At 40.7% G+C, this 12,547-nt stretch overlaps 1 protein-coding gene across 2 annotated transcripts in view; it reads left to right on the forward strand.

The window, feature by feature from the left end:
- The window catches only part of LOC119476750 (pleckstrin homology domain interacting protein), a 46,116-nt gene that overhangs the window by 19,978 nt on the left and 13,591 nt on the right, over positions 1 to 12,547 (forward strand). Inside the window, exons 16-30 of one of the 2 annotated variants that reach the window (XM_037750262.1) lie at positions 1,392 to 1,520; positions 1,682 to 1,907; positions 3,063 to 3,185; positions 4,558 to 4,741; positions 4,836 to 4,938; positions 5,083 to 5,220; positions 6,477 to 6,574; positions 6,700 to 6,907; positions 7,149 to 7,259; positions 7,556 to 7,663; positions 8,724 to 8,848; positions 10,477 to 10,559; positions 10,658 to 10,769; positions 11,504 to 11,565; positions 11,663 to 11,839. In XM_037750262.1, the coding sequence (XP_037606190.1) occupies positions 1,392 to 1,520; positions 1,682 to 1,907; positions 3,063 to 3,185; positions 4,558 to 4,741; positions 4,836 to 4,938; positions 5,083 to 5,220; positions 6,477 to 6,574; positions 6,700 to 6,907; positions 7,149 to 7,259; positions 7,556 to 7,663; positions 8,724 to 8,848; positions 10,477 to 10,559; positions 10,658 to 10,769; positions 11,504 to 11,565; positions 11,663 to 11,839 (1,987 nt within the window). The remainder of the gene's footprint in view (positions 1 to 1,391; positions 1,521 to 1,681; positions 1,908 to 3,062; positions 3,186 to 4,557; positions 4,742 to 4,835; positions 4,939 to 5,082; positions 5,221 to 6,476; positions 6,575 to 6,699; positions 6,908 to 7,148; positions 7,260 to 7,555; positions 7,664 to 8,723; positions 8,849 to 10,476; positions 10,560 to 10,657; positions 10,770 to 11,503; positions 11,566 to 11,662; positions 11,840 to 12,547) is intronic. The other variant, XM_037750263.1, reaches the window with a different exon arrangement.

Here is a 12,547-nt window from a genome sequence, read left to right on the forward strand (position 1 = left end):
TTTAAACTGATGTGCACTGCTCATATTCTTACTTTGCCAAACCATCAGTGCTGGCACTACTGCAGCAGCAGCAGCCCTTCTTTAACTTAACTACGTGAACTTTGAACACCACTATTCAACAGCGTCTAGAGTTGCCTGACCTCCAGCTGGCTAAAAGCACATGCACCTTTCCTGAATATACCAAAGTAGTAGATGATTGGAAGTTCATTGCTCCTTCAGGTTCATCTCAGTTTAGTGCTTTGGCAGACGCAGAGTCTCTTTTTACTGAATAAGGGACAAAAGAGGCAGAAAAACTCTTAAGAAATGTTTTCATCTTGTGATTGAATGGAGCTTTTGTGAGGGTGGAGGAATACCCACAGAGCGAACTAAAGGCAACAGTCGGCCGACAGTCAGAACACTTGGGGGTTTTGTCGATTTTCTGTTGACAAACTTTCAGTTTCTGCAGGTGGTGCTCTGTTATGTAGTAGTGGATATCACCGCTCTTGCTGTCTATCAAACTCTACTTATGTCACTGTTGCTATTTTAAATCATTACTAAAGCGGACACACCCCAGGCAAAAACACCCTCTTTCATGCACTGATCAATTTTGAGTTTTTGTGCTATTTTGCTTCCATAACATGTTTTCTTTAAGACTAGTGGAAAGAAGACATCCAGAATACATATTTAGGTGTTTATTTTACTACTTTGGCTATCTGTGCCTGTAGATTTCTCCTTAATTCACCAAAAGTTAGCATTGGATATTGCCTCATTTGCATATTGAAACACAACATTTCAGAAAACTTGTAATACAAAAAATGACTGTGTTAATGTAAGTAATCAACTGGGGAAGTTGCATGGTGATATCTATTAGATAACAATTTTTACCCTATTCACCTATTCATTTTCTCAAAATTGTTTTTTACTCAAACCAGAAATCTCAGTAGCACTTACATACACCAAACTTTCCAGGTACATTCCTATCTATATTCTGAAGGTTTTTACTTAGCGGTTTGTTCATATATCATTCATAGCCTGATTTATTGAACATTTTATTCCTTAAAAAAAGGTGAAAATTGAATTTTTTATGGCTGTTGACAGTATTTTCTGATTTATGGTGTGATAAAAAAAAGAGATATCCAAAATTCCCTCTGTGAAAACCTTTTAATCTAAGTAATCAACTGGGGAAGTTTCATGTTATCTATTCATTAAAAATGTTACCCTATTCACCTGTAGTGTCACCCCTTCAGTAAAATCTAGTAGTTCAATACTTGTACGTACCATACATGTGGCTTATGCATTTGATCATGTACTAGACATTTTGAGTTGATTATGTCCAACTGTTACGGTTGATTGGAATTCCCCTTGGTAGGGTAATACTATGAATCCCTCTCTCTCTCTCTCCATGTGGATAGATCGAGGGCCAAGGGCACGGAGCGTTGTTTGACTGCAAATGTAGTCCAGATGGGCAGCATTTCGCAGCCACCGACTCCCATGGACACCTGCTCATCTTTGGCTTTGGATCTAGCAGCAAGTATGACAAGGTAACTGGCTCACCTTTAATATTTACACACATACCTCTACTGCCATTTAACAACAAGACACGTAATTGATGTTATCCGTAATAACAAATTCCCCAGATCAGCGGTGGAAAAACAACCTATGTAAAATGAATGTACCTTGTTACTTTTCAACCTTGCTTCAGATAGCGGACCAGATGTTCTTCCACACCGACTACCGGCCGCTGATCCGAGACGCTAACAATTACGTGCTGGACGAGCAGACTCAGCAGGCGCCGCACCTGATGCCCCCTCCCTTCCTGGTGGACGTGGACGGGAACCCCCACCCCCCCAGATACCAGCGGCTGGTGCCCGGCAGGGAGGGCTGCCGGGACGAGCAGCTCATCCCACAGATGGGGGTCACCTCCTCAGGTACAGAAGCTGACATCAGACCCTCCTCTCTGCATGGTCTGAGGGCATGAACTCAGTTGTAGTTCTACTCTTCCCTTGTACTGCTGTACGCTTCAGATCAGATCAGGTCTTTAGCCGGAGGTGACGCTGTCGTCTTCTGTCTAATCGTAACCCGTCTGTCAGCTGATCAAAGAACCTTTTGTCAAGCTGATCACACTGCTCTCGTAGCCTGACAAGAGTGTTGGCTGTCCTCAGATGTGTTTAAAGAGAGGCTTTTATTGAAACTATACCAGCATTGGAAATTAAAACCAGAATTAATAAAGCAGTTTGAAATCTTGGCAGTAGACAGTAGTTTATAAAATGCATTAACAGCGTACAGTGGAGGCAGGTAAAGGAGACAAGGAGGGGAATTTCTTTTGAGACAATATGACTCTACAAGCTCACAGTATATAGAATAGCGTTAACCTCACCTTACCCTGCTTTCAGCTTTTAAAATGCATTGTGGGTATTGAGGTGACAGTAAAGTTTTTTTTGGGAAAAGCATTTATAAGACCTGGATGCGGTGCCGCCTCTCAGCCTTGCTTCCAATTTGTTCCAGTGGCCACTTGCGCTATTGCAGCGAAAAATTCCCCCCGCGGCCCAAAAAGCATTTCCCCATAGACCACTATCATAAAACAGACGTCCGTAAAACTGTTGACAGGACACCTCCAACTGCAGACAAGGTCGATTATGACTCTTTCTATTGAATTTTTGACCCGTGGAGGTTTTATATTTTTAAAACTTTCCTTGAGCCGAGAAAAGCGATTTAAAGGTACAGTGTGTAAGATTTGGTGGCATCTAGTGGTGTGGTTGCAGATTGCAACCAACTGAGAGCCCCTCCGCTCACTCCTCCCTTTCCAAGACTGCGCTAATGTGAACCGCTGAATAGGCACTATCTTGGGATCCGGTCTCCAGTTCTTTTTATACTCCCATGGGAAGAACCTGTCGCTTTCTTTTCTTCTTTGAAGTTGATGGTAGAGCATTGTTACGTGCAGACCTCCACTAAATAGAGGTAGAAATTAATAAGAAATGAATGTGTACATCCAGTTATTATGAGACAGTAGTGGTCTTCTCTATGACTGTTGTTAGATTTAATTTGACCACAACCGCCTCTGACTCCATTGCTGTCTGTGTCAGGCCTGAATCAGGTGGTGAGTGAGCAGGCGGTGGACGGTTCCAGTCCTCTGGATACGATGATTCAGAGGCTGCAGCAGGAGCAGGACCAAAGACTGGGAGGGAATGACACCAGGTCCAACAGAGGTAAGAACGCGTCATGATGGGAATGTCATACTATTGTAGTGTGGGCAGCTTCTCAATGTGGTTTTAGCTTAACTATTCACCTGCATTGGAGGAGCGAGGACATAACTCAGGGCAACTCAAATGTTAATTTAATGTCTTAATAGATACTGAAGCTTTCTAAACATTGTGGCAATTGTATGTTGCAAACTCTATCTATGTTTAAAGCAGCTTAATCAAGCTCCGATTTATTTGCATTTTAATCCAGATATGATGAATTGGTCAAATTAACTGTGTGAAAAATACACCACACAATGCATTTGTAATAATATTTGATCAAGTCACAAAAATAATGGTTTAATAACAATCATTTAGTTTCGAATTAATGTATTGTGAAACAAAAATATTTCATATTATTTCTAGTTACGCTAAACAAGCATTTTCAGCAACTCACTGAGATTTACTCAGGAAAACCTATAAAGTTCAATAAAACAGCCCTGTCTCAAAGAGTTGGTGAATACAGAGAACTGATCTTCACATAATCAATGTAGCATCAGTGCGACGTTTGCCTTTTGGCCATCTTAAGTGAAACAGCCAGTAGATTTAAATCATCCACGTGTCTGTGGCTCTGGTGCTCCATACTAACACATCAGCATACACACTATGAGAAGTAATTGCCTTCATGCAGCCTGGCTTTGTTTAACAGAAAGAAGCTGCAGCCTTCTTAAGAACAAAATCATGAGTGTCTTTATTGTATGCTTCCATTATGTTTTAATAATAAAATACCATTAACTGACTCCCTGCTAGTTCAAATGATTGTTTTTCTCTCTAGTCTTTCTTTGTTTCTCTTACCCAATCAGTTCCTTTTAGAGCTGAAACAATTAGTCAATTAATTGATTAGTCTATCAACAGTAACTAAACTATTTAAGTCTTTTTTTCAAGCAAAAATACAAAATATTCACTGGTTCCAGCTTCTCAGATTTGCTGTTTTTCTTCGGCTTATGTGAAAGTTAACTAGATATATTTGGGTTTTCAACTGTTGCTCAGACAAAATAAGATATTTGAAAAGCTTTCGGAAACTATTATGGAAATATTATTAATATTGATAATTAGCTGCAGCCTTTTCCCATTCATTTTAGAGCTGCAAATTCTAATTTACTCACATTTTAGATGATTTGAGTCATCCGCTATCACTCATAAGGTAAACTAAAGTGTTTGTATGTGCAAGATATATTTCCATGAGTGAATGATCTACTAGAAACACAAGGATGAGTATGGTGTCGGCATCCTTTATCAAGTATGTTAACCAGTGAGACATTTTCCCTTGAAGCGAGTGTATCACCTGCAGTAAATGCTGCTGCTAAATTGAAAGCACAATTTGTTCTCTTTCCCTTAGGGTCGGTGGGTTCGCCCACAGAGGTGCACTCTCCGCCCAACGTGGGTCTGCGTCGCAGTGGGCAGATCGAGGGCGTCCGCCAGATGCACAGCAACGCCCCGCGCAGCCAGATGGCCACGGAGGGAGACCTGGTAGCCTGGAGCCGCAGGGTGCTGGTCCCCGAGCTGGAGGACGCCTCCGTCAGGTAACACATAAAGCTGATAACACAAAGAGGAACCTGTTCTTGGAAGTGATGCTGATGTACTAACGCATGTCATGACTCTGTGTTTACTGTGTAGGAGACAGATAAACTGGCGTGAGGCTAAAGGGGAGGAGGAGATCAATATCTATCAGTCAGAAAGGAGACGACGTACCATCCACTCTCTCCCCAAGGAGAGCAGGGTGAGTGAATTAACACACACATTATTATTTTACATGAATATAATCATTTTCCTCCAATAACCTTTTTATTCATGACTGAACATCTCTTAGACACAGGACTTCAGTTTAATTTGAATAGAGATTTCTTGTTGAATTATTACTCAGGGTCATCCGACATCATCCGAGTCAGTTGACGAAGGGAGGAGGAGTCTGGGTAACCACGGCTACCAAACGCGTGCCGCTATGGAGGAGACGAGCCGTCAGAGTGCCGAGGCTGCCGATGACGATGAAAGCGCCTCAGAGGTAGAGATACGATGCTGTTATTGCCTTGTTTTGAATTTAGTTTTATACTTTATGAGGGATCCATGTGGTAGACCCCTCTCTAAAACACACAATTTTGTCTTTATGCAGTAAAAGCTTTTTCTTTTTAATTGAGGCATTTTTCTCATTTTTGTTGGCTCGTCTAATTTGGTATAACTGCTTTTGTATTCATTTCTCTTCTAGTCCAATTTTAGATCAGCCAATTTCACCAAAACCCTCTACTCAGACTTTGCTAGCATGCTAACATTTACTGCCCCCTGGGACTTTAGCACTATTTATTACACGGCTTTGTTGAATACTTGATTCTGATGGTCAATTACAGCATTTTACGGTCTGTTATTTCTTTCAAGCAGACCGCTGCTATGAATAATAGATCATTGCTATGGACACAGTTCTGATCATAGACTCTGGAGGAGGTAATAAAATCAATTTAGAATCAATACTTGTCGTCAAATTATTGAAATGTAACATAGATATGAACATGTAATACACATTATGGATTGATAGATTAGACTCTTCGTCTTTTCGCTCTTTGTGTTCATGTTCCAAAAGAACACCCTGTCATAAGAATATTAGATTATACGACCGAAACTGATTAAATCAACTTTCTTTGAATATAACTCATCAGTTTTGTTTGATTGCAGTTAGACCGCTCCGTTATCACAGGTGCGTCCTTTGTGTGTCTTGAGTGGGAGAGCAAATTGTTTTTTGACAGCAGTGAAAATGCTGTTTTTGAAAGGCTAAACGCCAACAAATATGGATTGAAGCAGAATATTTTGTTAGATAAAACATGTTGTGAATTTTGGAAATCATTACATGTATCTTTTTTTCAATAACTGTTGACTTTTGGACTTTACAATGCTTTGAAGTTATTGGAAATGTTTGGATCACACAAGTCTGAAATTATCCTACGCATCCACTGTGCGCAATACACAGATACATTCTGGCTCGGGCATGCTTCATGGTGTAAGCGGTACTGGAGCAAAAATTATCAATTGCAGGTATTGTTTGACTGGAGAAGTTTTGATACTACTTACTGGGTACTGGGTACTGGGTACTGGGTACTGGGTTATTTCGTTTGATATCTTAAAGTTATCGAGTACCGACACCCAGCCCTAGTGAGCATTGAAGGGTTAAAGGCCTGTAGCTCTGCTCAGAACCACTTATCTCTTGTTGATGTCCGTTGCACACCAACCAGCATCAGTAGAGTGCTAACATAAAATGATGTGTGTTCCCAGGGAGAGGCGGAGGTTCGGCAAATTAACGGGCATTCCTCAGAGGAGGAGAAGGAGGAGGAGCAAAAGGAGCCCTGGCCGGATGACCACAGTAGTTCAAGGTAAGACGCATACAGTATATCACACACACACACACACATTTATCATATCACCTATCTTCTATATATATAAAAACACAAGCAGACACATCTGTGTATTTAATCTTCTCTGTGCGACGTGTTCTCAGTGACTACTCCAGCGATTACTCTGACTGGACGGCGGACGCAGGGATCAACCTTGAACCGCCAAAGAAGAGCGTGAAAGTGAAAAAGAAAAGCAGCGGCTCCGAGGAAGACGGAGAGAAGAAGAGGGACGGGAAGAAAGAAAGGAAGAAAGACAAAGTGGACAAAGACGGCGCGTTACCAAAGAAGAAGCAGCCAAAGGAGAAGAGGAAGGTTTGTCATTAGAAACGGCCTTTGACAAAATAGTATTTTCCTCCTGTGATTCAAAGTTATTACCCATCAGCCATTTGAACAAATACTCATTTGCAGATTAAACAGGATGTAAAATACCATTCATAAAAGTAAATTGTTTTTCATATACATTTTGGAGAAGAAAATAAATGTAACATGATGCAAAACCTCCTTTTGAAAGAATTGTTACAGAATATTTTTTATTTTGTTGTATGTCATTCAGAGGACAGAGTTTCAGGAGCAAGGGCTAACTCTGGAGGAGTGGCTTCCTTCTGCCTGGATCACCGACACAGTCCCCCGGAGATGTCCTTACATACCCCAGATGGGAGACGAGGTACACGCCTCCTGTTTCCGTTACACCACATGCCCACCACATGTCTGCTCATACCAAAACACTGGCTCATGTTTTACATAGCAACAACACTAGTCTGCACCAAAGTTAGCGGCCCCATGAGGCGGCAATGGCCATTACACTCAGGGGCACACTGACATTGTCATCCTCAGCAGCTTAAAATGCTATTGCCACACGGTTACATTCCAGAAATATATACATAACGTACACGAGAAATATACAAGATACAGTTCTGTCTTCTGTGGTATATTTGAAATGATGTATATGTGTTTGTGCAGGTATACTACTTCCGACAGGGCCATGAAGCCTACGTGGAGATGGCCAAACAAAAAAAGATTTACAGCATCCATCCTAAGAAGCAGCCCTGGCACAAGATGGAGCTACGGGTGAGCAACAGTTTGACAAAGATGGATTCAAGACTCTCAGAAGAGAGACAGCGCTCTTTAGATTTATATTGTCTCTTTATTTGTGTGCACACAACCAGTGAGGAGAAGCACTTCATAAAAATCACAGTGGATCCATGTAACAAAAAAAAATCTATACGGTCTTTACACAGAGGAACATTTGTACAGCTGCTAAATTAATAACAAATCATTTGGAACATAAAAGTAAAAATCACAGTGAAGAATGTAATGTTTTCTCTTTTAAGGATGTTTCCAAAAAAGCGCTAAAAAGGTCAAAGTAGTAGAGATAAAAATAGAAAAATGACACAGTCTTTATAGGAATACATAGCAGTTCCTAGGAACTGGTACAAGCTATTGTGATGTAATCATTCACTGTTGTTTCATTGTTATTAACACACACACACACAGTTATAGCTTGCAAACCTCTTGGCGGTATTCCTTCTTTACCACAAACACCTATCTGGTTTCACTTTCATGTGGACTTAAATCCCTTTTCCGTTCTAAAAATACACCTCCACTAAAAAAAAAATGTATGCAGTTTCAAGTTTCATCCCTGTATATGAAGCTGTCTTTAAAAGAATGAAAAAAAAATCATTCACACACTACAAAAACACACTTCAACACTTTAAGGTAACAGCAGCTTATGGGATTGCATTTTTACTTGGCAAGTTTTTCATTTCTTTGTCCATGTGTTGAGGCCCAAATAGCAATTTCTGTGCTGACAGCAGACCGTAATGCATTGCCAAGGGGGGGACAGTGTGCATCTTTATGAATGTATTGCCTGTAGCGTGTGAAATGCAGGGTTCTCTTTTTTATTGTGATTTGAAGAAACAGGCACGGAAACATGAAAGCATTACTCTCTCTCCGTTTGCTCAGCTGGGACAACTTACTGTAGCATTGCTAGCACTCTCAGCCTATATAATACACCAATAGAGTGCATTGGACTATGTTTATGCTAACAGGGCTCCAAGCTATGTGACTGACTTTTCCTAAGAGGAAAATAGTTGTATTAATTATGTGTTCTTATATTTGTGGTGTCCAGGAGCAGGAATTGATGAAGATAGTTGGCATCAAGTACGAGGTGGGCTTGCCCACGCTGTGCTGTCTGAAGCTTTCCTTCCTGGACCCCGACACCGGCAAACTGACCGGAGGATCCTTCTCTATGAAGTAAGAGTCCCACTCTTGAGCTTCAGAGCGTCTGCTTCGGCTTTTTAATAATATTTATTAAGCTCAGGTGTGATTAACTTTTAAGAACTTTTTTTAGAGGGGTAGGGGTGGTTGACAGGGGATGTTCAGGGCTAGATAAAAAGTCAACAGTAGATGTCACATAGAAGTGGTGTACATCATCTGAAAGCTGGGAACCTGAAGATTAATTTGAGATGCAGCTAAGCACTGTGTCAAGTTGTTTTAGTCTTACATCAGAAATAAACATTAATTAATTAATTAGTTAATTAATTTAATTAAAATAAATTGTAGAAGTATATACGGGCTAAAAATATTATGATTGAAGTATATGATGGCCATTTCCACGCTCTATAATGTTTCATAAGTTGTTCAGCAATTTTTGGGTTGTAACCATTTGTTGGTTGTTGCTAAATTTAATAATTTTTTACCAATCGAGAATTGATAAAAAATGATCAATAATCCCTCCAAAATACCACATTAAGACACCAAGACCTTGAGGAACACCGTCGAAAAAGCCATGATGTGATTTGGTATCAAAAACCTTTGATATTTGGAGATTTCTGCAAGAATTGCATTTTTCGGCGATTGGATGTGCGAGCACTTCTGTTCTGGAAACTGCTCAGAAATCCCCTTATTGTCAGTCTACCAAGGAAGGCCATCCATCCTCTGAATGCTGTAGGTCGGTAGTTTGTGGCTGCAAAGTTTCATGAGGCTGTGATTATCCCTGTGAGGTCCCCGAAGGTCATTTTATACAGTGAGGTTAAGTTTAAAAAAAAATGGTCTCACTATGTGAAATAGCTACTATGGAGCTTAACATTATCCCACATGAATACTCATTGAATCCACAAGAGTCTCAGCTTTCCAGTGATGCCCAATTTATGTAATTCCACACCATTTTAGTTTAGGCGAAAATAACACATTCATACTGCATGCAAGAAACCGCATGGTTTTTGCCCCAAAACTGCATGTGATTATCATAAAGTGGGCATGTCTGTAAAGGGGAGACTCGTGGGTTCCCATAGAACCCATTTACATTCGCATATCTTGAGGTCAGAGGTCAAGGGACCCCTTTGAAAATGGCCATGCCAGTCTTTCCTCACCAAAATTTAGCCTATCTTTTGATCATTATTTTGCGTTCTTCCCGACATGCTAGCATGACATTTCTAGTTTCATATGATATCATTATCTTCACTTGAGCTCTAGCACTGAGCCCACTACAACCTCAGAAAGACAGAATAGCGACCGCACCAACCGTCGGATTGTTAAGAGGTTAATTGAACCTTTTCACATTTTTTTTCAGTGCGGACAGAATGTGAAACTATTCTCCTAAGTAATCTATGTGCCCCCCTCTTCTGTTAAGTCTGAATGTAACATTTCTTTCTCTTAGTAATTATGGTCTTAACTCCAGACAAGACCGCAGCTATTAAAACATTTAATTTAGTAATCTTGACTGACATTATAAAGTAAAGACTGTTATGGGAATGGGAAATTGCTACTACAAATGTTATGTGTTTTATCTGTTTCACACTGTTTATATGGCTGCTTTGTTCATTCTTTATTCGCTTTGCTACAGCCTTTGACTTAATGTGTACAATTTTGTCTTGTTGCAGATACCACGACATGCCCGATGTCATTGACTTCCTGATACTGCGCCAGCAGTTTGACAACGCCAGAAAGAGGCAGTGGAGTATAGGTCAGCCAATTTATCCTTTGTAGTTTCTAGGTCAGTTTATGAAGTTCTTCTCTTGTAAAGATCTAAACTAACTGTGATGTGTGTGTGTGTGTGTGTAGGTGACAGGTTTCGGTCAGTGATTGACGATGCCTGGTGGTTTGGGACCATTGAGAGCCAGGAGCCCTACCAGTCTCAGTATTCTGACAGCCTGTTTCAGTGCTACAATGTCTGGTACGTTACTCTACTTAGGGCTGCACTATCTCATTTTCACATGATAAATCTGTTGCATTTGCATTAACAACGAGATCTATTGCATCAAACCAAGAATTCCTAATTTCTCCCTAATTTGCGTCACAAATTGATAAATGGGTGTTACCCCATGTAACAAACTGTGAACAGGCAGAAATGACAACAGATCTCTTGGCATCTCAGTGAATCCTGAGATTGAGCGAATTTTTCGATCCGACTTTCCACACCGACAGAATGAGAAATGTGAAACTGCTTCATCAAAATGGTTTACATGTAACAGGAATTTGTCTGTGATTATGCCGCTGACACCTCCTCTCACAACACTCATTAACTGCACAAACACCTCGTGGCTTGAATCACTCAAGAAACTCAATGAAAACGATCCCGGATGACGGTTTGAATTTGACATTTACAACAACGACGCCAACTAAAACTGCCCTTTGTTTTGCATCGCTCATTGTCGGTGACATTCCAGTTTGAAATATTAATAAGCATATTGTCTGTTTGAGTTACTTTTTCTTGTCAACACCGAGTGCTTACGGTCACACATTATTAGAGAGACCTTGTTAGAGAATGACATCCACCTTAGGCTGTAGGAGAGGAGCGTCAATGCTGGAAATACGGCACCTCTGCAAAATATTAAGAACAAAAACAAATTACAAACACAAAGCCTAGAATGTAATGATGATTCATATCAAAACTGTTTTTCCATGCAGCTGGGACAATGGAGACACAGAGAAGATGAGTCCTTGGGACATGGAGCCCATCCCTGATGATGGTAGGTCTCTCTAATACACCCACACTACAGCACACATTTAAACAAATTCAAATGTAATTTTATTTTTAAATTTCAACATTTCTGGTGGAATTTTCAGTTGCTTTCCTCTCCCGTGCAGCCACGTTCCCTGATGAGTTGGGCATGAGTGTCCCGCTGGTAGAAGAGGAGCAAAAGGAACTACTGTACGTGCCGATGGACGGGGAATGGGGCTGCCGCACGCGCGCAGAGGAGTGCGAACGCATCATCAAAGCCATCGACCAGCTCTGCACACTCGGTACGACGTCATCAAGCCCCTTGTGAAAATAAACAGACCCCGTTATGTCATGTAAGCAGGCGTGTGAAGTTAAGCCACGTGGCCACATTTCTTGTAAAGCAGCAGGACGCTTCATATGAGTCACCGCTCTGAGCTCATCAGCATGAGCCCAGAAGGGCTCATACATTAAAAGAGAATGAGCTGCTGACACGTTCAGCCACATATTGAGGTGCTTGCTCGAATTCCTGTTAAGTGATGTAATGTCATACTTGGAATACGCTTTGTGTTACTGCAACCCTCCCAGTGGAAGAAAGCTGGCGTGAAGGCTCCCTCTAGTGACAGTTTGGGGATTAAACAAACAACAGCCAGCACACTTAATCCTTCTAGATCTCTCCCTGTTCCTCCTACGCTCCATGCTGCAGCTGGTTTACAGGACAACATTCATATTAACTCTTCTAGGTGCTTCTAAATTTAGGGAAGAATATTATGAACAAGCGGGAAAATGTTGCTTATTTGTATTGCTGTTGTAATATTTCACATATGCAAGTTATTATATTTGAAAGATATCCACCTTTGTTAAAGTTCCAGTGTGTAGCATTTCGGGGATCTATTTGGAGAAATGGAATATAATATTCATAACTATGTTTTCATTCGTGTATAATCACCTGAAACTAAGAATCATTGTGTTTTCGTTAGCTGAGAATGAGCCCTTCATATCTACATAGGGAG

This window comes from Sebastes umbrosus, chromosome 18, assembly GCF_015220745.1.
Source record: "Sebastes umbrosus isolate fSebUmb1 chromosome 18, fSebUmb1.pri, whole genome shotgun sequence".
Lineage (NCBI taxonomy): Eukaryota > Metazoa > Chordata > Actinopteri > Perciformes > Sebastidae > Sebastes > Sebastes umbrosus.